Source organism: Ailuropoda melanoleuca, chromosome 9 (assembly GCF_002007445.2).
Source record: "Ailuropoda melanoleuca isolate Jingjing chromosome 9, ASM200744v2, whole genome shotgun sequence".
Taxonomy (NCBI): domain Eukaryota; kingdom Metazoa; phylum Chordata; class Mammalia; order Carnivora; family Ursidae; genus Ailuropoda; species Ailuropoda melanoleuca.
In genome coordinates this window covers 2,844,680-2,868,146 of record NC_048226.1, presented here as the reverse complement: position 1 = coordinate 2,868,146, position 23,467 = coordinate 2,844,680, and the positions used below count along the sequence as shown (strand labels likewise).

General features: G+C 46.8%; 1 protein-coding gene across 2 annotated transcripts in view; it reads left to right on the top strand.

Moving 5' to 3' along the window:
• Positions 1-22,310, top strand: part of EFL1 (elongation factor like GTPase 1) — a 121,688-nt gene extending 99,378 nt beyond the window's left edge. For both annotated transcript variants that reach the window (XM_034667803.1, XM_034667802.1), the window contains exons 18-20: positions 4,865-5,847; positions 14,502-14,686; positions 22,002-22,310. In XM_034667803.1, coding sequence (XP_034523694.1) covers positions 4,865-5,847; positions 14,502-14,686; positions 22,002-22,190 — 1,357 coding nt within the window. In that variant the 3' untranslated portion in view covers positions 22,191-22,310. The remainder of the gene's footprint in view (positions 1-4,864; positions 5,848-14,501; positions 14,687-22,001) is intronic.
• Positions 22,311-23,467: the final 1,157 nt, after the last annotated feature.

The following is a 23,467-nucleotide window of genomic DNA, read 5'->3' as shown; positions in this document are numbered from 1 at the left end:
TATAAAACACAAAAGAAGGGATCTACCATCTTTATGGCCTTAAAAATTTAGCATTAAAATGATGTCAGCTTTTCCCAAACTGATTATACATTCAGAGCAGTCCCAGTCAAAATCCTGTTAACTGTGTGTTTGCAGAGCTTGACAAGTTGATTCTAAAATTTGTGTGGAAATGCAAAGGACCGGTAATGGCCAAAACCCATTAAGAAAGCAGAACAAGGTAGAAGTCCTTACTGCACTGGAAATCAAACCTTGTTTTAAAGCTACAGAATTTGGCTACGTGCCACTGACACAAGGGTAGATGGGTGAGTGGACTCGGGCAGAGAGCACAGCAGTAAGGGGCGCAGTGGAACAGTGGGAGGACTGGCCTCTCTGCAGATGGTGCTGGCAGCTCGGACCTCTGTCTGGAGAGCCTCTACCGCATCCTGGACTCAGCAGCTCATTCCAGATGTGTTGTAGAGCGTGGAGGGCAGAGTCATAAAGTACCTAGAAGATAATACAGGAGAGTATCTTCGAGACCTTGGGATGGGGCAGAGCTTCTTAATACGGCATTAAAAGCATGAATGACAAAGTCAAGTTTAATCATCAATAGACACTGAAGAGTAAGAAGGCAAGCCACAGGGTCAGAGAGCAATTTGTGATACGTACAATAAACAAAGGACTTAAAGCCCTGGTATATAAAGGATTCCTACAAGTAAATGAGAGGCAACAATCCTTAGAAGATGGAACAAAGATTTGAACAGGTGCTTTACATAACAGAAGCCTAAGACCAATAAACATTTGAAAAGATATTCAACTTATTAATTAATGAAAGAAAATTAAAACCAAAGTGAGCTACCTCTGTGTATCCACCAGAATGTTTGAAATTTAAAAGGGACAGTATCAGATGGTGGCAGAGATAGGCAGTAGGAATTCACCTGCATAACTAGTGGGAATGTGAATTGGTACAACTACTTTGGAATACAATTCCACAGTGCCTGTTCAGGCAGGAGGTAGATACTTCCGTGGCTTGGCAAATCTACTCCCTTTTCTAGTCTAAAGATACTTAACACAAAGCTGGACAAATGTGCATCATGAATAATCATAGCAACAAATGTTTTAATAGCCCAAACCTGGAAACAACTCAAATAGTACAGTGGACAAATAAATAAATTATGATATGTTCTTACCATGAAATGCTGTAGAGTTATCTCCATGGACAAGCTAGCTGTTCAAACATGGAGAAATCTCACAACATAATACTGAGCCGAAGAACCCAACTGAGAAACCAAGGTTTGATTCTATTGATATGTACAGTACAAAAAGCAGACCAGACTAAGCTCTAGAGTACAGGGGGTACAGGTTTAGCGGATAAAAAGAATTTAGAGAAGGGTCTATAGTAAAAGTCAGGATGGGCTTGGGGGAAGGCCTGACGAGTCCTTCTGAGAGCTAGTCATGTTGACTTGAGTGGCTGCTTACGTGGGCGTTCACTCTGTCATCAGTCACAGATCAGGTGACTTGTTTTGCCACCTATCCTATAAACTTTTACAATTATACCTACATTAAGAGTATACATAAAATTGTAGAGTCTTTTTAGCTCTCGTGGGACAGAAGCTGCCTTCTAACATATAAGCTTCCTTTCCAACTCTCACACACGTTCAGGAATATGTTATGTGCAGGAGTGGGACATAGGAGACAGCCTGTTGAGTCCCGGCCTGAGAGACTGTCAGAGTTCTTCGAGTCCAGATCTCACGGAGGTCCTGGTCAGAGGCAGCAGGATCTCCCGGTGGTGGCGGTCAGGGGTGGCAGGAAGCCCCGGGAGGTTGTGGGGGTAGGCTGAGCCCGCTGCATTCTCTTAGAAGTAATGGCAGCCTCTGCATTCCCAGGCTTTGAACAGCCTTTGGTCCCGAGGTGCTTTGCAGGTGTGACGGTCATGTGCACACTCCAGCTTCCATGGCGTGGAGTGGTTTTGATTCACCTTGTAAGTGATTATTGTAGGGGACTTCTTGGGACCCTCAGAAAGTCGAAGGTCTGGTAAGGTGCACCCCTTTCTCCCTTAGAATATGAGGAAAAGGGGCTGATGTCATAGATGTATTCACTCCTAGTTTCAGCAGCTGTGCATGTGACATTCTTGAGTGTTCTAAGAATATGAGTGTGTTTTCTCAAAATAAATGATAATTTAAAAATATTTTCTATTTCTGAGATTTCTAAATGCTTTCCTTTTTTAAAAATCAGGAAAAGGTATTAAATTTTATTGAATGCTAAGCAGTTTTACAGACGGTTCCTTAGACTGATTACTTTATTTGACATTTTTAATGTGCTATATTATTTTAACAGATCTCTTAATACAAATAAATTTTTATACCTGTGATAAAAGCTACTTAGTTTTGCGGTGAGGTATTGCTTTGATGTGCTGTTTAATTTTTCAGTGTGGCATAACTGGAAAAAGAATGGTTTCTGAGGTCAGACCTAAATTTGAATCCTGGCTTCTCCACTTACTAGCTCTGTGATTTCAGGGGTGTGACTTAATCTTTCTTATCTGGTTTTCTCCTCCAGAAAATGAGGATAATACTAAAGATATAACACATGTAACACTTAGCACAGTGCCTCATACATAACAAGTGACTAGTAAAAAGAAAAAAATACGTGTATCCTTTCTTTCTCATCGTAATTTTAGATTTTGTATCTGAATTCTTAAGTAAGATTGAACTGCAGGTTTGTCTGTGTATGCTGTCTTTGTCAAGTTCAAGTATTAAAGTATATTTCATTATTATTTTTTTAATACATAAAAATGTGTAGACCACGTCCCAGTGTACATAGTGGGCGCCAAATGCATGTTGATGATGACTTTAGCTATCACTTTTGTGATTAGTCACAATACTTTGAATAAAGTAGTGCTTTTTTTATTAAGTTTTTTTTTTTTTAATTCCAGCATAGTTAATATACAGTGTTCTGTTAGTTTACGGCGTACAAGATAATAGTTCAGCAGTTTCATACGTTACCCGGTGTTCATCATAATGAGCGGGCTCTTAATCCCCATCACCTATTTCACAAAGCATATATCTTTTTAATTTTTATTTTAAATTGTTTTTAGAGAGAGGGAGAGAAAGAATCCCAAGCAGGCTACACGATTAGTGCAAAGCCCGACACGGGCGTGATTTCATGACCCTAAGATCCTGACCCAGGCTGAAATCAGGAGTTGGCTACTTAACCGACTGAGCCACCCAGGCGCCCCTCACAAAGTATATTTTAAATCAATACAATGTCAAGAAAACATCCATGTTGTGTATTCTGTAACAGTAATAGCAATGAACCATTACAGCACTGACATCTAGTAACCCTTCAAAGTGAACACACTCACTGGTAAAACCAAAAACTTTCTTGGAAATAATGTTTTTTCATGTTATTTTCTTCCACACATTATGGTCTATTCAGGTTCCATATTCTAAAATCAATTAGGTTCAATTTTACCAATTTTCGTAACATGCTATTTTTTAGAAAACCATCCACTTATTGAGCTTTCAAATTTAATCAAAAAGAATAAAATCAGATAAACCAAATACCTGTCCAGATCCACAGACTGTTCTACAGAAACCAGAAACAGATCAAATGTAAGCATTTCAGAAACTTTTTGTATTTGGTTCCCTTACCGACTAACATTTCTCAGAGAAAAGCATTGTTCCCCGGTCCCAAAATTTCATATAATGTGTACGTGTGAACACACACACGTACTTGTATGTACATTCATACATCTTTCTATGCACACTGCCAGTAGCAGATGTAGAGCAGACCAGAGCCTTGGTGTTACCTGGGAGTGAGCTAGAGCTAGACAGAAGGTAAGAGAGAGATTGCAGTTTCCTTGTCATCACAACCAATCCACACCAATCTGCCCTCTCTGAACTCGTAATTCATTTGGAAGAAAATGCAACATGAAACTGAACCTGATGGGCACCTGGGTGGCTCAGTCGGTTAAGCGTCCAACTCTTGATTTTGGCTCAGGTCATGATGGCACAGAGTCTGTTTGTCTGTCCCCCTCTGCTCCTCCCCCTGCCCTCTCGCTCTCTCAAATAAATAAATAAATAAATAAATAAATAAAATCTTTTTAAAAAATTTTCTAAGAAAGAAAAACTAAACCTGAAAACATGTGGAAAAGGGGCTTTCTGAACGTGGTACCGGACCGAGGTTTAAGACCCGTATACGGTACAGTAGCCATAGACCATGTGTGGCTATTTCACATGCTCAGTCGCTACGTGTGCCTATTTAAACTTAATTAAATAATCAAAGCTTCCCCAGGTACACTAGTCCCAGTGCAGGTGCCCAGTAATCACAGTGTGTACAGAACATCTCCATCACTGCAGGAAGTTCTTCGGGGAAGTGTTGCTCAGACACGCTCCTGCATCATGCTGGCCTCGCTGTGAGCCTCGTTACTGAAGCCAGATCCATTGTCAGCACTTGACTAGATGTCCTGACATTCTGTGATTCTTTGTCTGTTCAGAGTTATAATCATGGAGCTTTTCTTCTCCAGGTTCTTAAATTGGCAAATAGTATTTTAAAGAATTCATATTCAGATCTTATTAAAATATTTATTTTCCACTCAAAACATTTTTATCTAAATAGATGGCTTATTTATTTTGAGAGTGAACAAAACAGTGAAATTCGTATATATGCAGAGAACTCCCTGAAGGTATGTTCCTATTGGAGGTAGTCCTTTCAATCCAAAATGAAAGCGGTCTTTGAATTCTTATATAATGTAGAGTACCGATCTTTCCTAGTAAAATTACTTTTATCTTTCTGTATTTTTGCAGAATCTCTGTTGTGTGATATTTCTGCATGGGAGTTTTGATGCCATTTATTATAACCTTGTTATTTCTCTTGAATTTGTCTGTAGGTTTGCAAAGATTCAAATCAGTGTATCTGAACCCATTATTCCATTCAGAGAAACAATCACAAAACCCCCAAAAGTCGACATGGTCAATGAAGAAATAGGCAAACAACAAAAAGTTGCAGTTATCCATCAAACAAAAGAAGATCAGAGTAAAATCCCTGAGGGAATCCAAGTTGACTCTGACGGGCTCATCACCATAACAACCCCCAATAAGCTTGCCACACTCAGTGTTCGCGCCATGCCCCTCCCGGAAGAAGTCACACAGATTCTGGAAGAAAACAGTGATTTGATTCGTTCTATGGAGCAGTTGACATCCTCTTTGAATGAGGGCAGACATACTCAGATGATCCACCAGAAGACCCAAGAGAAAATTTGCGAATTCAAAGGAAAACTAGAGCAATACCTAACAGGGAGAAAATGGAGGAACACCGTTGACCAAATCTGGTCATTTGGCCCAAGGAAATGTGGGCCCAATATATTAGTAAATAAAAGTGAAGACTTTCAGAACTCAGTATGGACAGGCCCAGCTGTCAAAGCTTCAAAAGAGGCCAGTAGATACCGAGATTTGGGCAACAGCATCGTGAGTGGTTTCCAGCTAGCAACCCTCTCTGGCCCCATGTGTGAGGAGCCTCTCATGGGCGTCTGTTTTGTTCTGGAAAAATGGGACCTAAGTAAATTTGAGGAGCAAGGGGCAAGTGACAAACACAATCCAGAGCAGAGGGATGTGGTGCAGGACGGACAGGGGGTTGGGGAAACCTGTTCCAGTGGAGGTGAAAACCCGGGGCTCCAAGATGGCGGCTCCGAGCCCTTGGACAAGAAGACTTCCCAGAAAGGAGAGTCTTTGCTCACTGACTGCTACGGACCCTTCTCAGGACAGCTTATCGCCACCATGAAGGAGGCGTGTCGCTACGCCCTGCAGGTGAAACCTCAGCGTCTGATGGCAGCGATGTACACATGTGACATCATGGCCACCGGTGACGTTCTTGGTAAGAAGGGCGAGGACAGTGAGAAATGCCAGGGGTGGCCGTGAGGTCTCTGAGGTCAGAAAACGCAAACGCACTTAATATTTTTTTTTACAGAAGCTACATCGTCATCTAGTTTACTAAAGAACTAAGATCTTTGAAAGCCAGGTGCCTTAACTATTAAAATCATGATGGGGGTGGGGGGTGGAGGGAGGAAACTTGATTACCAAACATCCTTTCATTGGTAGCAAATAGGTTCTTTTCTGTAATGAGAGGTCTGGTAAATGAGGTGTAAACTACCCATATATGTTACCACCCAAAACCTGTGTGGCATTCTGTTTCTCAAGCGAGTAACCATATCAGTCTAGGTAACCAGAACCTTATGGAAATGATTAAAGAGGACGGGGACATTCTTACACACCTAACACAAAGGGGCTTCTGTAAATTCTGGGTCCCCTGCAGAAGAAGAAGATTACTGGGAGCTTTATTCATCACTGACCATTACATCAAATTCTACTCTGATTTTTTTCTCTCCTGAAAAAGATCTTCTGGGATCCCTGGGGACTCATAGCCCTGGCATTTAGTGGCTGTTTTGACTTTTGACAGGCAGCCTTTCTCACTGAGTCTTCTTTTCTCCGCCTGTAAGAAGGAAGATAATCATTCATCAGAGGTTGTGAAGATTAACATGAGAACACGAATCTGGGGTTCGGAGCTGTGCCTGGTGCGTGGCAGCTCTCCTGTGGACCCAGGAGGGTAGAAGGGAAGCTGAGCACTGGTTGAGAGAGTGGACCCCAATTATTAGGTTTCAACCTCTAGCTGTCCCATTGCTGTCCTTTGGGGCATACTTCGCTTGCTGTGGATCCCACTTCAAGCAGCCACATGTGAGCATAGCCCCCCAGAGGTCCTCCGACCAGCATGGAGGGAGCCTCCGGATGTGACAGCGCTCTCCTAATGGCATCTAGCAATTGCATCCTGTCACTGACTCACAGGGAGTCAGGATCAACATCATTTCTTTTTTCAAATAAGTTTCGTCTTCCCACTTGTTCCCCAGAAAGCAGAATCCGCATTTTGTTGATTGACTAGACCATAGAGATTACGTAGTCCCACAAATTCCTATATTTACGTATGAGTCAACTGGATCTATACAATTCCTTGTTTCCCTTAGGTTTTTTTATAGATACACAATAGTACAGGAAGTTGTGTGTGTCTGTGTGTGCGTGTGTGTGTGTGTGTGGTTTTTTGTTTGTTTTTGTTAATGCCAAGAAAACGAAGTCCCAGTACCACAGTTTTAACACACTGATTCTTTTTTCATTTTTTTTTATGTGTCTTTTCTTGTCTGGTGAGAACTGAAACTCCATAAGCAGTGAATTGAATGTTTTGATGAAGTTAAGTTCCTTCGTATCTGTAGATTTCCCCTGATGATCAGCATACCAACCATATAGAAAAAAGTCAGGGTAGGTTGATAAGATGTGTTAGAAAGTCCACGCATCTCCAAAGGCCTAAATCATACTTGTATAAATATGTACCGATCTTCAATATTTTCTTAAAACTCTGCAGGAAATTAGCATATGGCTTCCGAGTCTGCAGCTTCTAGAATCCAGGGTTTTTATCCCCCCAGAAGTTCATTTGTTGGCAGAGATTATCCATAATTTCTCAAAAGGAGAAGTTTCTTAAGAACCGTTAGATATAGACTCCGGCCCCAGAAACGGAGCCTGTATAGGAGGCCAGCTGCCCGCTCATCAGCTCCTCGGCTGTCTTGAACTTGAGTGTTCTCTCTCCTGTATTCATTCTCCTGGCCACAGTCTGTCCCCCGTCTTCCTCACTGAGGACAGTGCAGGCCACACACGTACTAGGAAGCCCTGCTTTCCAGCTCTTCTCTGTTGACACTGCACATGCTTCTCCATATTGTGGACATGTCTCATCCTTGCTTTGAAACTGAGGGAGAAGACCCTTTCTGGTGTCGGTAGTTGGCCCTTTTATTTTGGCAGGCTCAGCTTAACACCCTGCATGCGCTCCTGACGCACCTTTTCTTCTTCCATCCACTGTGCGTGTCCTCTAAGAGCAGTGAGGACGCAGCAGCGCACCTCCCTTGACCCAACAGGTTTATTTTGAAGCTACTGTTGTATTTTGGGGTTGGGGAGGATCTCCTCCTTTTTCTCTCATTGGGGCCATTCGTGGTTGATATTTCAGACTCTTGTTACTCCTGAAAGGAATTTTATCTTAGAGTTTGTTATGCCCAAACTTGTCTCGTTCTGTTTCTTTTCCTTTATGTGGTTGAAACGATCCCTCCGAAAGTCTTGGGTCCCTGTACATCTGTGCCTGTCCCTCCCTCTCCCGCACTTCTGGGAGAGTAATGGGAACACATATCTCCTCCCCAAATTGCCGACTCGCCTACATTATCTGTTGGGAGTGGCGTTTGTCCTTTGCTTTGTGAAGACAAATTTTCCACATACCGCATGAAGCCAGGATCAGCTGTTGGCATTTATCAGACCGAAACTCAGGCAGACTGTTGAGTCATCCCCGCTGAGTCAGTGCTCCGTGCCCACTTTCCCGTTTCCTTTAGGAAATCATCACCAGGACCCTGCACGGGACCAGGCAGCCCTAGGACAGTCCCTCGAAACATCACTGTGATTGTGTCCTTTTCTCTCTGTCCTGGCACTCTTCACCTGGCCGTCAGACTCCGTTCTGGCACGTTGCAGGAAGAAGTACATATCTTGATCGTCAGGGTTATTTGCCCTCTTCTCTCTTCGGAGTGGAGTCAGTCTTTGGGTGGCCTCCTTCTGGTGCTGGGTCTCTGTACCATGGCCACTGGCCAGCTTTCTTAATACATTCCTGTGACCTAGCTGGCTGCCATACCCTCCGCCTTACAAAGAAACTGTGTTTCGTTATGGTCTGGAATTGTTTCTTCCTGAATTAGCCTGAAGCCCTCATCAGCGTGAAGCTGCTTAGAGGTGAGGGGCTCCTCATACGTCCATTTTCTCATTGCTTTGAGAGGTTCTTCAGTAATGATGGCCACGTTCTAGCACCCAAGGTCAGTACAGCGAGCTGCTCACTCTCTCTGTTTTCCTTTTTCTTACTCAATCACCACCTTCATGGAAGAAGAAACGAGGAGACCTCTATCTTCCCAAGGCCCTTTGCTTCCTGCCCAGATATTCAGAGATCTTCCAGGCTTTGCTGACGGATGCTCTAAATTCTCCAAGAATTGGCACAAGACAAGTAAAAAGACAAGTTCAGTTCTTTTTTATTTAGCATGAGTGTCCTTAGTCTCTTTTAAAAACTTAACTCTTTCTACACAGACTGTTAAGAAATCCTGTAGATTTATAGAATTGCTTATGGTCAGATTGGGACATTCTGCGGAAAAATAGTCATCTCAAAATCACTGTACCTGGGGAAATGATCCCAAGAAAATGGCCTTCTTTACCTATAAACTCTACTTTCTCAAAGGTGTGGGTCTGTTCTCATTTTTTACCCATGAAAATTGCCTTTAACTTTTTTCTAAGATTTTTTTAAAAATTTTATTTATTTACTTATTTGAGAGAGAACATGAGCAGGAGAGGCAGAGGGAGAAGGAGAGAGAGGCTGTCAAGCAGGCTCCCCGCTGAGCACAGAGCCCGATGCGGGGCTCGATCTCACGACCCTGAGATCATGACCTGAGCCGAAATCAAGAGTCAGACACTCAACTGACTGAGCCACCAGGCGTCTTCCCCTGTAACTTCGAACATTGGACAGCGGAATTCGATTGTGCTTGTGATTGTCTCTTGAGCAGCCGGCTGTCTCTCTTTGTGGTCCATCTTCCAACCTAGCAGCTCCTTTCATTCTTGGCTCCTCATGGTTTTTCTCTTTGGCAACAACCTCACGTGTGAAAAATAACTTTTTCTGCTCATTCTAGAGTTTCAGTCAGTGTCGGCTACTGTAGTCCCCTCTGAGTTTTTGCCCATAGGATGAATGCTTCGTTGTCAGAACATAGGTGCCTTCACGCTTCAGAAACAGCCTCAGTAAGTGTTGCTGTTTACTTTTAGAAACCTCTCCTCTTCCAGACGCAGGGTTCTTTTTACATTTCATCAGCATCTCATAATTCATTTCAACAGAAACGTATGGACGTGTATAGATGCCTTCTCTGTGTTAAGCATAATTCCTGCTGTGAGAGATGAGTTAGGTGACAAAGCCTAATTAGGTAAAACTGTTAGAAAGCACAACACGGTTGAATCCAGTGAATAAATATGGTCTTTCAGTGAAATTTTATGAGAAATTGAGATTAGCAAAATTCAAAACGGCAGACCTTTTGAAAGTGATAGTTGTTTGAAACGGACTGTGATGGATGGAATAATTCGGAGTTGAGCAGCTAAGTGTGAAACTGGCTCTCTTTGTAGCACAGCACTGAAGACCACGACGGGGCTCAGAGAGGACTCGTTCCTACCTGGTCTTACAGGAGCTTCTGTTCAGCAGTACGTCTAAGCCTGGACGGCTGGTTGGTTGAAGCCAACTGTACAACCTTGCGTTTACTCACAAGTGTGTCTTGTTGAGCACGGGTCCTTACCGGTCACCCTGATTCTGTCCCAGTATTGATTAGGCTTCCAGCCTCCTGTCAGCTTTGGATTTGATCATCATGCCTTCTGTACCTGTGGGTGGCTGGTGATCATCATAAGGGCCCAGAGCTGCAGTGAGGGTGCTGACCCATCTTGCTGGGGTGGGGCCAGCTTGCTGACACGCGCTTCCTGCAGACTCGGGGCTGAGTTCCCCTGTAGACGAGCCCACACGCCCCGCTGTGCCCACAGCGCACCGTAGCTCATGTTTGGTGGAGGCGCGTCTGCATCCTGTCAGCCACTCCTTGCTTTAGCAGTCCGCTCGCTCTGCAACGGAAGGGAATGAGGTTCATGTGACCTGATCTATAAGAATCAGAAGTGCCCACCGATTTCTCTGCGTGTATGTTTTCATTGAAGGTAGACCGCAAGGGTTGCCAGCAAGAACAGAAACCACAAGATAAAAGAAGGACCTTCCTCCTTGGAAAGCAGTGTGTTGTGTTTCCACTTTCTGTCCATAATAGTACATTGTGCCTAGCTGTAACCTTATGGTAGCGGGAGTGTGATGTTTTGCTTTTTACATTTACTATTTATTTTATAAGCTGCTTCCATTTGGCTACTTAGTATTCACAGATTTCATTTTAACCTCTGTGTAACATCCCATCAACTTGTTATGCTGTATTTTACTTCCCATCATCCCCAAATTGGAAATCCGCATTGTTTCCTGTTTGTTTACTGTAAGAGAAAATATTGCTGTGAACAGCTGCTTCCCTTCCTAAATTCTGAAAAAAAAGAAAAGAAATCATACCTTTAATTGTCCAACTTCCAGCTCGAACGATTGTAGAGCGTGCAGACCAGTCCTGCCGCCTCTTACAGGAGCGCAGACACACGCGAGAGTATCTAATGCCACACGAGAGCCCGGTAGGTGCGGCGAGGCCCAGGTGGCGAAGAGATGGTTTTGATCTCAGGACCCCGCAGAAGACTCGGGGGAGCAGGTGATATTGAACGGGCTTTAACTCATGGAAAGGACGCGACCGTGGAGTGGGACCACGCGCGCCGTCGAGGTCCCCGGATGTGTGCCGTGGCGGGGGGTGCTCCCGCTTGGCTGGACGCACGGAGTCTGTGCCCTGTGTGCTGTCGGGCCTGGCAGGCCCGGAGCTTGACATCCTTGTCGCTGCCGTGGTTACAGAGGGCCTTGAATTCGGGCTGTGATGGTGGTGGTGTAGGCGTTCAAAGACCAGCCCTGACCAGACTGTTTCCATCAATGAACCTTTTTGTTGCCATTTCCTCCCCCATGGGTGCTTGCCTCTTGGTGCCTCGCACGCAGTACAGCAGGGCACACGTGCTCTTTGGGCACACAGACAGGTGACTGGGGTATGATGGAGCAGACGTCGGGCTGAAGGGGAGTTGGAGTATTCGCTGAGGCCTCCTGGGTATGGCTGCCAGATGCCTCAGTGAGAGTGGTGGCAGTTTAGAGGGTCCAGGCAGTGGACACACCTGTCGTGAAAGCCACATGTATTTGGAAGGTTCTGTTTATAGCTGTTATCCTCTGTTCAGTAATCCATCATTATGCCCCAGTTTTAGGACTTAGTTTTAGTTGAATTAAAATTGCATGGCTCAGAATTACACCGTTAATTACATTCAGCCTCCATTGCAGTTATTGATCCGAGCCCACGGGGATGACCCCCGGAGGAAGGGAAGGACCTGGGCCTCTGCATCACGGCCGCGGGCTCATCGCCGTTGGTCCCCCCCTTGCAGTCTCCACTCCGGTTCACTCATTAGATCCGCCCTGCTCCACCCTGCCGTTTCATAGTATTTTCTTCTGTAAACCACCTAAAGCTTTTCCTAGAATGAGCTAGCTGGGTCAAGGTTACTCGTTCACACACACTAACTGTTGCACTAAGGTTTTCTCCCCTGCTGGGAATCTCAGGCAGATATATATGACCTCTAGGAGACAGACCGTCATTGTGCTTGTCTCAGAGCTTCAAGACTGTACCCAGAGTGTTAGGTTCAGTTCTGGGCGCTACATGCCAAGAGTGGGAAGAGAAGGTCATGGTGGTGCAGATAGGAAAGGGTCAGGATGGAACAGGAAGTGATGGGCCTGTCATGGAAAGATGGGAGGTGTTCAGGGCAGAGAAGAGAAAGCCAGCTAGCCATCCCCGAGGAGCTTAGAGGCTGGTGTGCCATAGGGATGACAGTTGTCCTGTGTGATAGAAATTAGAGCTAACAGAAAGTAAAGGGGAGCAGATTTGGGGCTGGAGAGTGGCCCAGCGGGTAGGACGGCCCTGATGTGGCCTGGGCCCCACTGGAGGAGGTGAGCTGGAGCAGAGCCAGCAAAATCTCTCTCTGGTGGATCCTGGTGACCCCTCTGTTCCCCTCTGACCCTCTGTTCAGTTTCTGTAACGCAGACTTCTAGTCTGGACAGTGGGCAGGGACAGTATTTTGTCTCAGGTGTGCTGCATTTGGAGGGGTCGGACTGCATGAAGGGGGTGCCTTGGCAGCCGTGGTCAGCATGGGGCTGGTGGGTGACTGGGTGGGGGGGGGGGTGGGGTGTAGAGACAGTCTCAGCAGCCCGCATGGCCTTCGTTGTTGAACGCACACAAATGATAAACGAATCGGCTCTCAGCGAGTGGTTGTGGGGGTCTTCAGTCCCTGAATTGTTTCTGCTGATAGTCAGAGGGCTGGGGCCTGAGGGGGGCGATGCTGACACTGGGGAGAGCCGTCAGCAGCCACACAGAATCGTGAGAGGATGGGACAAGGACATTTGCCATCTGAAAGTGATGGTGATGGGTCAACGAAGCAGTTTTGCTTGAGCCCAGGCCACCAGTAGAGCCCAGAAGTGAGACTCTGAGCACTCAGGAAACGGAAGAAAGGGAGCATGAAGTGTGGGAGCTGGGCGGGGGGAATTGTGATTCATTTGGTTTTCTGCTAAACCTGGAGATGAGGAAGACCCACTAGAGTGTTCAGGCGTTTTTTCTTCCCAAGGCCGCCACATGACACAGTGGGCCTCCTGCCTTTTGTTTTCCTTGGTCCTTCCTGATCCCCACCACCAGGGGGAAATGTGAGTCAGAGAAGTTCGCAGTCAGAAGGCTGGCTCTGGGTCCTCAGTTCCTAGTTGGAAACAGGCAGCTCTGGGTGGGCACAGGCACCCAGGTCATCCCCCTGGCACACAGGAAGGGAGCGTCGGGGGCCCGTGCTGGTGCTCCGAGGAGAGGTCTGCCCTGTTCAGCCGCAGCGTTGTACACCTTTTAGGACAATGTGTTCCTAGATCAGTTATGCAATAAAAACCACTTTTTCTAAGTGGTAGGTGAAATGGGAGGTTTTGATGAGAGTGGCTGCTGGCCCCAGCCGGTTCCTCATAGCTGTGCGATGCTCCCTCTGTCTCTGTTCTTTCCAGAGTGGGTCCTGCTTTCTGGTTGAAAGGAGACTTGTGCCCCAAGGCACTCCTACAGGAGACCCCGAGGAAGACCTCTCCCTCCCGAGTGTCAGGCAGCCTTGGGTCAAAGGATGGAATACGAGTCTTAGCCAGGAGGATTTGCTGGCCTTCTATGCTGTGGCAGGAGACGTTGTTACCAGACTTGAAAGATGCCAAAGACCAGCCGTTTTCAGGGAAATAAAATACTTATGCCACTTACATATTAGCAGTTTTTAAAAACATGAGCACGCATTTCTATGTATGTGGTTTTCATTTCTGATATAAAAATGTCACTGTGCCAGTTGCTTGTTTCCTAGGTCCAAATAGCCTTACGCAGTCACCGTCATATTAGTAACATCTCATAGTTATTAAAATATTTTAATATTTACCAAGTCCAATCCCACTCATCCCACTGGATTTCATGCCCAGAGACCGCTCATGGGTGAAATTGTATCAGAAGGTCCTTTTCAAAGTCTCCTGCTTCTCATGCCATGTTGGGCGGATTGCCCTTTGGGTCATACAGCTTGGCGTGGTTTTACTTTTTGTTACCTTTATGTCTCTAGTTTGCTATAGCTTTATTTTTAAATACATTTAAAAAAAAAGTGTTCATGCTTTTGTGAACCCACATGGTTGGTAACAGGGTTACTCACTAGTGGATTGTTACGGGACGTGAGTAATCTGGTCTTTGTGTGGCCCTGGACACCTAACGGCTCAATGAATTTAAAAGCTGTATGGCTTTGCAGGTCGGGTCTATGCTGTCTTGTCCAAGAGAGAAGGCCGAGTGCTTCAAGAAGAGATGAAGGAAGGGACAGACATGTTCATCATCAAGGCCGTGCTGCCAGTCGCCGAGAGCTTCGGCTTTGCGGATGAAATCAGGAAGCGGACGAGTGGGCTGGCCAGCCCGCAGCTGGTGTTCAGCCACTGGGAGGTAACAGCCCGAATCCCCTTCCCTGCACCTCAGGGTCCCATGTGCTGCCTCCACTCGATGCCAAGCGTAGCAAACAGGGCTTCCCGCACCGGTTGGCCTTCCTGGTGCGCTGTGCTGTGGGTGGCTCAGAAGGCGTGTGGCTGTCTTTCATCCACAGTGAATGATCCTCGGGTTACAGGTGGCCGGTAATACACACACCCACACACACACCCACACACACACACACACACACTCATTCTTTCTTTTTACTGCACGTAAAATTTAAGACACAGAACATTTAATCCTATGTTTCCCTTCCAAGATTGATTTTTTCTTTGTAGAATGCAACTTTTTAAAAATTTTTTTTATCATGTTCGATTAGCCAGCATATAGTACATTAGTTTTTGATGCAGTGTTCAACGCTTCATTAGCAGCATATGACATCCAGTGCTCATCACCACGTGTGCCCTCCTTAATGCCCATCACCCTGTTACCCCCTCCCTTCTCTTACCCTCAGGTGGTTTCCTGGAGTCCAGAGTCTCTCATGGTTCGTCTCCCTCTCTGATTTCTTCCCTTTCATTTTTCCCTCCCCTCCCCTGTGGTCCTCTGCACTATTCCTTAGGTTCCACATGAGTGAAACCATATGATAATTGTCTTTCTCTGCTTGACTTATTTCACTCAGCATAATCCCCTCCAGTTCCATCCATGTTGATGTAAATGTTGGGTAACCGTTCTTTCTGGTGGCTGAGTAATATTCCATTGTGTATATGGACCACATCTTCTTTATCCATTCGTCTGTTGAAGGGCATCTCGGCTCCTTCCACAGTTGGGCTATTGTGGACAATGCTGCTATGAGCATTGGGGTTCAGTCTGTATCTTCACTACGTCTATATCTTTGGGGTAAATACACAGTAGTGCAATTGCTCGGTCATAGGGTAGCTCTATTTTTAACGTCTTGAGGAGCTGCCATACTGTTTTCCAGAGTGGCTGCACCAGCTTGCGTTCCCACCAACAGAGTAAGAGGGTTCCCCTTTCTCCACATCCTTGCCAACACTCAAAGATAGATTTTTAAAGAAAAATCACAGACATTTTGAAAGTGAAACTCTCAGGAACTTTTCTCCCCGGGGGAAAAATACTTGTGGTGTTTAGAGGGAACAGCTTTCAATTCCTGTGCGTCACATCATCTGCAGTCCCGTCGTGGGGGCTCAGGGTTTCTCCGGCTTTCGCGTGTGGTGGGATGCGTGGCGCACGAGAACACCTCGGTGTCGGTGTAGGTACGGCTAGGTGAAGAGCAAAACTTACCCGTAGTCGGCACGGCAAACGTCAGTCCACATTTGGGGGTGATAATCTCTCCATGTCCGCGCTGGGGAGAGATGAAAAGACTGTGAGCACACCCGGGGTGGATGGGGAGGTCAGAGCAGGCTTCCCGATGCTTCCCTGAAGGGAGACCCGTGCAGAGCTGAGACCAGAGGCTCGCGTGGCTGGAGGAGCGGGGAGGGAGGAGTGCAGGGTGCCGGCTGGGAGCCGCTGTTGGGTTTCAAGTCATGGTCTCAGGTCCAGGGTAGAATTTTGTAATACTGGATGTAAGTAGAAAGGCTGGGGTAAGAAAGCAGTTTCTGTTGTCACTGTACAGGGAATAGAAGTCCACATTTCCTCTGGAGGCTCCTGGTTTAGTGGAGGGAGCATTGGCTCTGGTGCGGGGACTCCTGGCTTCAGATATCCGCTCCACCGCTGACTGGGGCTGACCGTGCAGCCTGCCGAGCTCGTGTCCCCGGAGATAGAGCGCGTGGAGTAGGTGGCCCGGGACCGACGCCGTGGCCGCCGCTGGAGTGTGCACGCTCACCCGGGCCTGCGCTGGGCCCCGCGGCCCGGCCCCTTCCTTTGCCGCCACCCCAGCGAGACTCCGGCTCCTATTTCTCTCACCTCCGTTAGCCAGATGGGTCCTGTTTCGGTGCAGGTCACAGTGGGGAATGTAGTCAGTGAGGGAGTACCTCATTTTTAAAATGAGTTGTATGGTCAGGTCCATCAGCAAAGTAAAGAGAGGTGACAGTTGAGAAAAACAGACGTGGTAGGGCAGATCGTGGTCCGGCAGTCCCCGTCACCTGAACGGAGCCAAGTGCGGCTGCTGATCCAGGACTTGCACGTGCGTCTGCTTCTCCTTCCAAGAGCTCACATTCTTCAGGCCCCTCGAACCACACTCGGTGTTCTTCTGATTTAGGCTTCCTTTTTTTGTCAGTATAATCTTCATTCTAACAAAGATTTACTGTGAAATTTTTCTCGCATTTTGTATCTTTGTCTAGAAACTAAGTGAAGTTTTGGTGGTTTTATTGGTTTATATCTGAATAGATGTCATTGCTATATTTCATTATGTAGAAAACGGGCTCTAAAACATTTACCCTCCTGGTTCATTTCTGAATATAAGTGGGTACTAATTTCCCCCTTATCCACACTCTTACCTTTCCGGTTTTGGTTTTTGGCCCTCCACTTTTACATAAGAGCTCACACCAGTGAGAAATAGAAGGAATGGATTTACCAAAGCAGCTTCTGAAGAACGACATCTGTAGTGCAAATATGTCCGTGATGCTCTTCCTGAAACATCACGACAGTCCTCTGCCACGTGTTTTAGGGACCAGACATGTGATTACAGGGCAGTGCAACGAAACGATATTTAGAACCAAAGAGGGATTTATCCCACTTCAAAGAAATAATCTTGAGAGGAAGATGCTTTATTTCTTCATCGGTGCTGCCACTGCTGAAAACTGCCTCCCGAGCCTGCAGCTCATGCTTCGGAATATCTCGGGGGTGACAGGTCGTCCATCGCGGGGAGATGGCCTCACTCTGCACTGGTGACGAGACTGGGTTGTCTGCGTTTGATCAGAATAGAGAGTGTAGTTAGTGATCCCCGGGGTTTTCTGCACGTAAGATCCAAAGCAGGTATTCACAGCAGGTGTAATGGCATCATGATTGGAGGAATTATATGTTTGAATTCATATAGTCTGTTGTTTGTTAGAAATATGTTATCATTTTACAGTCAGACTTAACCCTGACAGTGGATTTATAAAATGCATTTTAAAAAATCTGAAAATTTTCATTATTTCCTAATTGCAAACAGGCAGGTAAGGCTGTTCTGTCAAAAGGATCTTGGAGTCGAGTGGCTCAAATAAGGCTGAGCTTCTCTTTGGTGTCTGGGGTGGCAGCCGGGGGTGGGGAGGCTCACTGGCAGGAGCCCCCCTGGTTTGCTGCCTGTCTCAGCACTTGGCTTCTGCCTCCCACCGTACCCCTGCATTCCAGCATTGCAGCCAGGAAGCAGGGGACATGCTCCCCCCCTGCAGGGACAAGAATGGAGTTTTACACAAGTCCCGTTGCCTGCAGCCAATCTGTGGCCACATCTGATCATGCCCACCTAACAAGGAGGTTGGGAAGTGTCGTCTTTGACTAGATCAGGAGTCAGCAAACTATGGCCCATGACCTGTTTTGGTAAATAAGATCACTGGCATACAGCCGTACCGCTCATGTACACATTTCCTGTGGCGGCTTTCACATGGAGCTGAGCGGTGGTAGCAGAGACCGTGCGGCCTGCAATCTAAACTCTTCTCTCTCTGACTCTTCACAGAAGTGCGTCCGCCTTGTCCCCAGCCTAAGGATGCCCACCCGAATTACCTATCAGCAAGTGCCCTTCTGAGATTGGGTATTCAGAAACAGCTAGTGTAACAGCATCAAGTTTTACCGCATGGGCATTGTTTGTTAATGTGAAAACCACGGTGGTTTTTTCAGTCTCCTTTCTCTCTCAATTAAAAAAGAAAAAGGCCGGCAATCTTACATACTTAATAATAGTGGTCTTTTAAAAATGTTACTTTCTGGCCTCATTAGTTTGTTATTAACAGTCAGTCTCTTCATAACTTTAAAGGAGAATATAGTCAAGAATTGAGTGCCGTCCTCTGTCATTCCCCTGCCACCTGTCCTGATCCTCTTCCCAAAAGCGTCACATCTTTGAAAGTCTTGAAAACGATGTTATAATTAAATGTCATTGATCTGATAGCTTCTGGCTGTCTTGGTTTCCCCCCATAGCTAGGTTTAGAAATAACGCAGTTGTTGAGATCTGGCTTCTCACTCCAAGGCACTTTCTTTCATTCGTGTTCTATCACACCATATAATTTACAATCAAGAGCTTTTGAGAGAAAGTGCTTCAAAAAATAGAGGAGATAAGATTACAGGCATTTTCCACGAGGAAACCTTTGAAGTCAGCAATCCCATAATTTCTCTTTCTATGTTTTGCCCCTTCTATGAAAAAGGAAGAAAAGGAGCTAATAACAGGCACAGAAAGAAAAATATCCCAGCCAGTGCCGGGTACATGCGTGTCAGTGCGAGCTCGGGATTGGCTGTGTGACCCTGAGCCCACCCCACGGGGCGGGCCAGGGTTCACCCACGGTGAGGAGCACTCAGTTAGGATCACAATAGCACCCGGCAAGCGTTTCCCACCTGCCGGCTGTAATCCTGGTGGCGTTTGGGCACAGGACTGACATGGAGCTCCCCGGGCTCTTTCCTTCCGGGCTCTTTTCCCCTTTTCTTTTCTTTCTTTAAATGCCCAGGACAACAGCGAGTACTTGGGTGCCTCCCTTCCCATGAACTAGAAAATGCCAGTCCTTTTAGGCTGTGGGGTTGCAAAAAACCGTTCTCACCATGGGCAGATGAACTCTGGGTAAACCGGTTAGAAAACCGCATCTTTTCTTCCATACTGATGCCTCTCGGTTGCCATCGTGTGGGGCATGGCACAGTGTGGTGGCTGAGCCCAGGGGAGGGGGGGTCTGGAGCACCTGCCTGGGAGGAACAGGAAGTTGGCACTCACCAGGGAGGGGGGGTCTGGAGCAGGTCTCCAGAGGAGGCCTGCAGCAGATGGAGGTGTGTGCAGAAGGCTTGGGGCCTCGGCCGACAAGCTGAGCAAACCTCAGAAGGCCATGTCCGAGGCCCACACAAAATGGGATCTTTTGAAACTGCTGGTCTTACATTTTTGAAACAAGGAGTCTGATTGTAACTTGGCCAGCCTGAGTCGGTGTCTCTCAACTAGTAGCTCATTTCTTGCTTTTTATAAAATTTGTCACTTTTTTAGCAGGATTAACAGCTTATTTGCCACTGCCCCTCAGACCTACTAAGAACACTAGCTTCTTTACATTCTGTGATGGGTTTATCGTCCAGCTGGAGAGGGAAGGGCACCAGTAACCAGCTTGAAACTAGTCTCCTGCAGTGTAGACAGTTTTTGTGGATGGCCGCCCAGGAGACTGTTCCATTTCCTGGCTCCTCCCCTTGCCCCTGAGGAGAGGCCTTGTGTGGCCGGGGGTGGGGGATGGTGGGCTTCGATCTGCAGTGCTCTCTGCATCCCTCCCTTGCCTTTGGAGAAGTGTCTGGAAAGAAGTTGCTGTGGCCAATGTCGAAGACGTTACTGCCTATGTTCTCCCCTAGGATTTTGATGATTCCTGTCTCACATTGAGGCCTTTCATCCATTTGGAGTCTGTTTTTCTGTATGGTGTAAGGAAGTGGTCCAGTTTCATTCTCCTGCGTGTGGCTGTCCCAATTTCCCAACACCGTTTGTTGAAGAGACTGTCTTTTTTCCATTGGATATTCATTCCCGCTTTGTCGAGGATGAGTTGACCACAGAGCTGAGGGTCCGTATCTGGGTTCTCTGTTCTGTTCCATTGGTCTGTGTGTCTGTTTTTGTGCCAGTACCATCCTGTCTTGGTGATCACAGCTCTATAGTTCAGCTTGAAGTCCAGAATTGTGATGCCTCCAGCTTTGGTTTTCTTTTTCAACATTCTTCTGGATATTCAGGGTCTTTTCTGGTTCCATACAAATTTTAGGATTGTTTGTTCCAACTCTGTGAAAAATGTTGGTGGTATTTTGATAGGGATGGCATTGAATGTGTAGATTGTTCTAGGCAGCATAGACGTTTTCACAATATTTCTGATCCATGCGCATGGAAGGTTTTTCCAGCTGTTTGTGTCTTCCTCCATTTCTTTTATGCGCGTTCTGTAGTTTTAGAGTGCAGCTCCTTTACCTCTTTGGTTGGGTTTCTTCCTAGGCATCTTGTGGCTTTTGGTACAATTATAAATGAAAGAGCAACTATTTTAAAATATATTTTTCTTTCATTTCTATATTTTAAATTGAAAAGTGTTAGGATGTGAGGCCACTTAATAAATATCACCCCTTCCTTCCTCCAATTGAGAAACGAGAGAAAACAACAACGAAAAGAGTCAGGCACGTTAGTGTCAGACTCCCACCTTCATTGCTGACCAGGCTGACCGTGGGGAATGCGGTGTTGACCGTGGGCAGTGCTGGGCTCCAGAAGGAGACCCACTGGACTGGCAGGGCTCCTGCCACAGGGCCGGGGTGGGGCAGCCGCTGTAAAGGGCCCAGAGGGACAGGGCAGGCCGTGTGCCTCCTGGAGGCAGCTTCTCGTGGAGGGGGCAGGAAAAGTCCACGCTGCCCAAGTCTGTTTCCTCCTCTCACGCTTACCAGTCAGATTCTGTGCTGAGGAGGCAGAGAGAGGCCACGAGTATTGGGCTCATGAGCTTTCTCTCTCTAAGGAAACCGTCGGGAAACCATCCCCCCCACTCTTCTGTCCTGGAAGTCAGTCCGTTGGACGTGGACCTCAGGAAAGACTGTGTCCAAGGTCACCACTTTCGTGGACATCATGACCTGGCTACTGGTCGTCACAGAGTACCTGAGCCCCTCCACCTCGGCTGCTTTCCCTGTGCCCGAGCTCTGCCCTTTCCCTTCCCCCCACCCGCAGCCTCAGAGAAAAAGTGCCCTCAGCGTGCCCGCCTGGACTAGTCTTCCTCGCTGGTGGGGTGGTGAACAGCCATGGGCCCAGAGAAAAGAAGGAAGGAGGTGCCTCTGTCTGCCCCTCGTCCGGGTAAAATCTGTGAGCCAAGCAGTCCGGCTCACCAGGCACACGCTGAGTTTTGGAGCAAAAGGCTCAGAGTCGTCAAGAATGGGTTTACATGTGTCAGTCTTTGCTGGAGACAAAGGCAAAATTGATGAAAAGACACCAGTACCCAGGTGTATCCTAGCGAAAGGGATTTTTTATGACATTGTTCAAATTGAAGGGTTTCCCTTGTTCCTTGGTGTGAAGTGACGGCTCTGGGATGTGTGTGTTACCAGTTCTGTGGATCCCACTTCCATTCGTTCACACCTCCTGTGATTGTTTGTATTTATTACCATTTCTAGAAGCTGTTCATTGCTTCACTGTTCTCCTTCAGCTAAGACTGTGTGAGTTTTGAAAGGCTGTCTGAAATGAGTGTAGTTGCCTGATCCGGGACGTTCTGTCACCTTCTCTTACAAGATCATTCCCAGCGACCCCTTCTGGGTGCCGACCACCGAGGAGGAGTACTTGCACTTTGGGGAAAAGGCTGATTCCGAGAACCAGGCCCGGAAGTACATGAACGCGGTGCGTAAGAGGAAGGGTCTGTACGTGGAGGAGAAGATCGTGGAGCACGCAGAAAAGCAGAGAACCCTCAGCAAAAATAAGTGACCACCGCGGCCGGCAGGTTCCTGCCTTTCTATGCCGGGGTCGATCTGGGGAGACCCCTCTGTGCTGCCTTCTCTCTGCGCGTTCACTTTCAATAAAGCCGATCCGTATAAATGTTTTAAAGAGGGTGTCTGAGAACATGTTTCTGAAGTGGTGTTTTGATTGATTCTGGTATCACAAACGATGCGGCGGCAACTTGCCCCACCCCCTGAGTGACCCCCTGGCAGTGCGGCGGGTGCCGTGCTGGGGCCTGACGCGTGGACCCCGAGCCGGGCAGTGAGCTCCATGCTGAGCAGCCACGCTTCTGCCCGGCATCACGTTTCCGATGGGATCTCCACGTAAACGCAGTCCACGTTTTACTCCCACGTCACGGCGTGTAAGCCCTTCCAGCCCTTGGAAGGGACCACCTGCCTGTTAGCTGGTTGCACCAGGCCCGGTCACAGCGACCTTCTGACAGTTGGGCTGTCTGGCAACACCATGTCCTGTCCGAGTGCTGCCGGCCTCAGCCCTCGTCTCCACATCCCCTCGTGAATCACATTGCCCATGTTCATTGCCCGTAGGTGTGAATGACAGTTATGCCCTATATCTTTTCTTCAGTAGAAAATAATAATTTCTCTAATTTCCTTGGCTGCTTCCTCGTGGTCTTAAGGGATATTAGCTCATGTGACGAGATCATTGCCTTTATTGCAAATATTTTTCTTAAATCTTCTCAGCTGCATCCTTCAGGGAGATCTCCATATAAGGAGCAAATGCAATTCAGCCAAAAATAGATTTTGTAATTTTTGATGTTGCACTAATAATTTTTATAGCCACTTAAAGGAAGGATTCTTTTTCAAAACACATAAAATTATCAGGCCAGACTTTGTTTTCGAAATGCTTTCAATGTTTTCTTTCCCCCAATAAACTAGGTCAATAAACTAGGTCTTAATACTAGTTATAGATTTTATCTTTAATCTTCAAGCGCTGGAATAGCTGGGCAACTCCGATTGACCCAGACGTCGGAGGAAATTGTCCATTTAAGCTTAACGGGTACTGATGTTTGAATTAATTTAGGAGAGTTATTGCTTGCATTGGCTTATCTTGAAAACTTTGATAGTGCAGGAAAAGCTGGCACATCGATTTATAGCATTTGTAAACAACATCCTTCACACTGCCAGATGTGCTGCGAAGAGTTTCTTAGGCTCTACCCTCTATCAGCACGTGCTGCGCTTAACAGAGAAGAGAGGCACAGCCCGAAAGACTTGGAGCTCTTTCTGCAGTTCCGTCGGCCGCGCCAGACG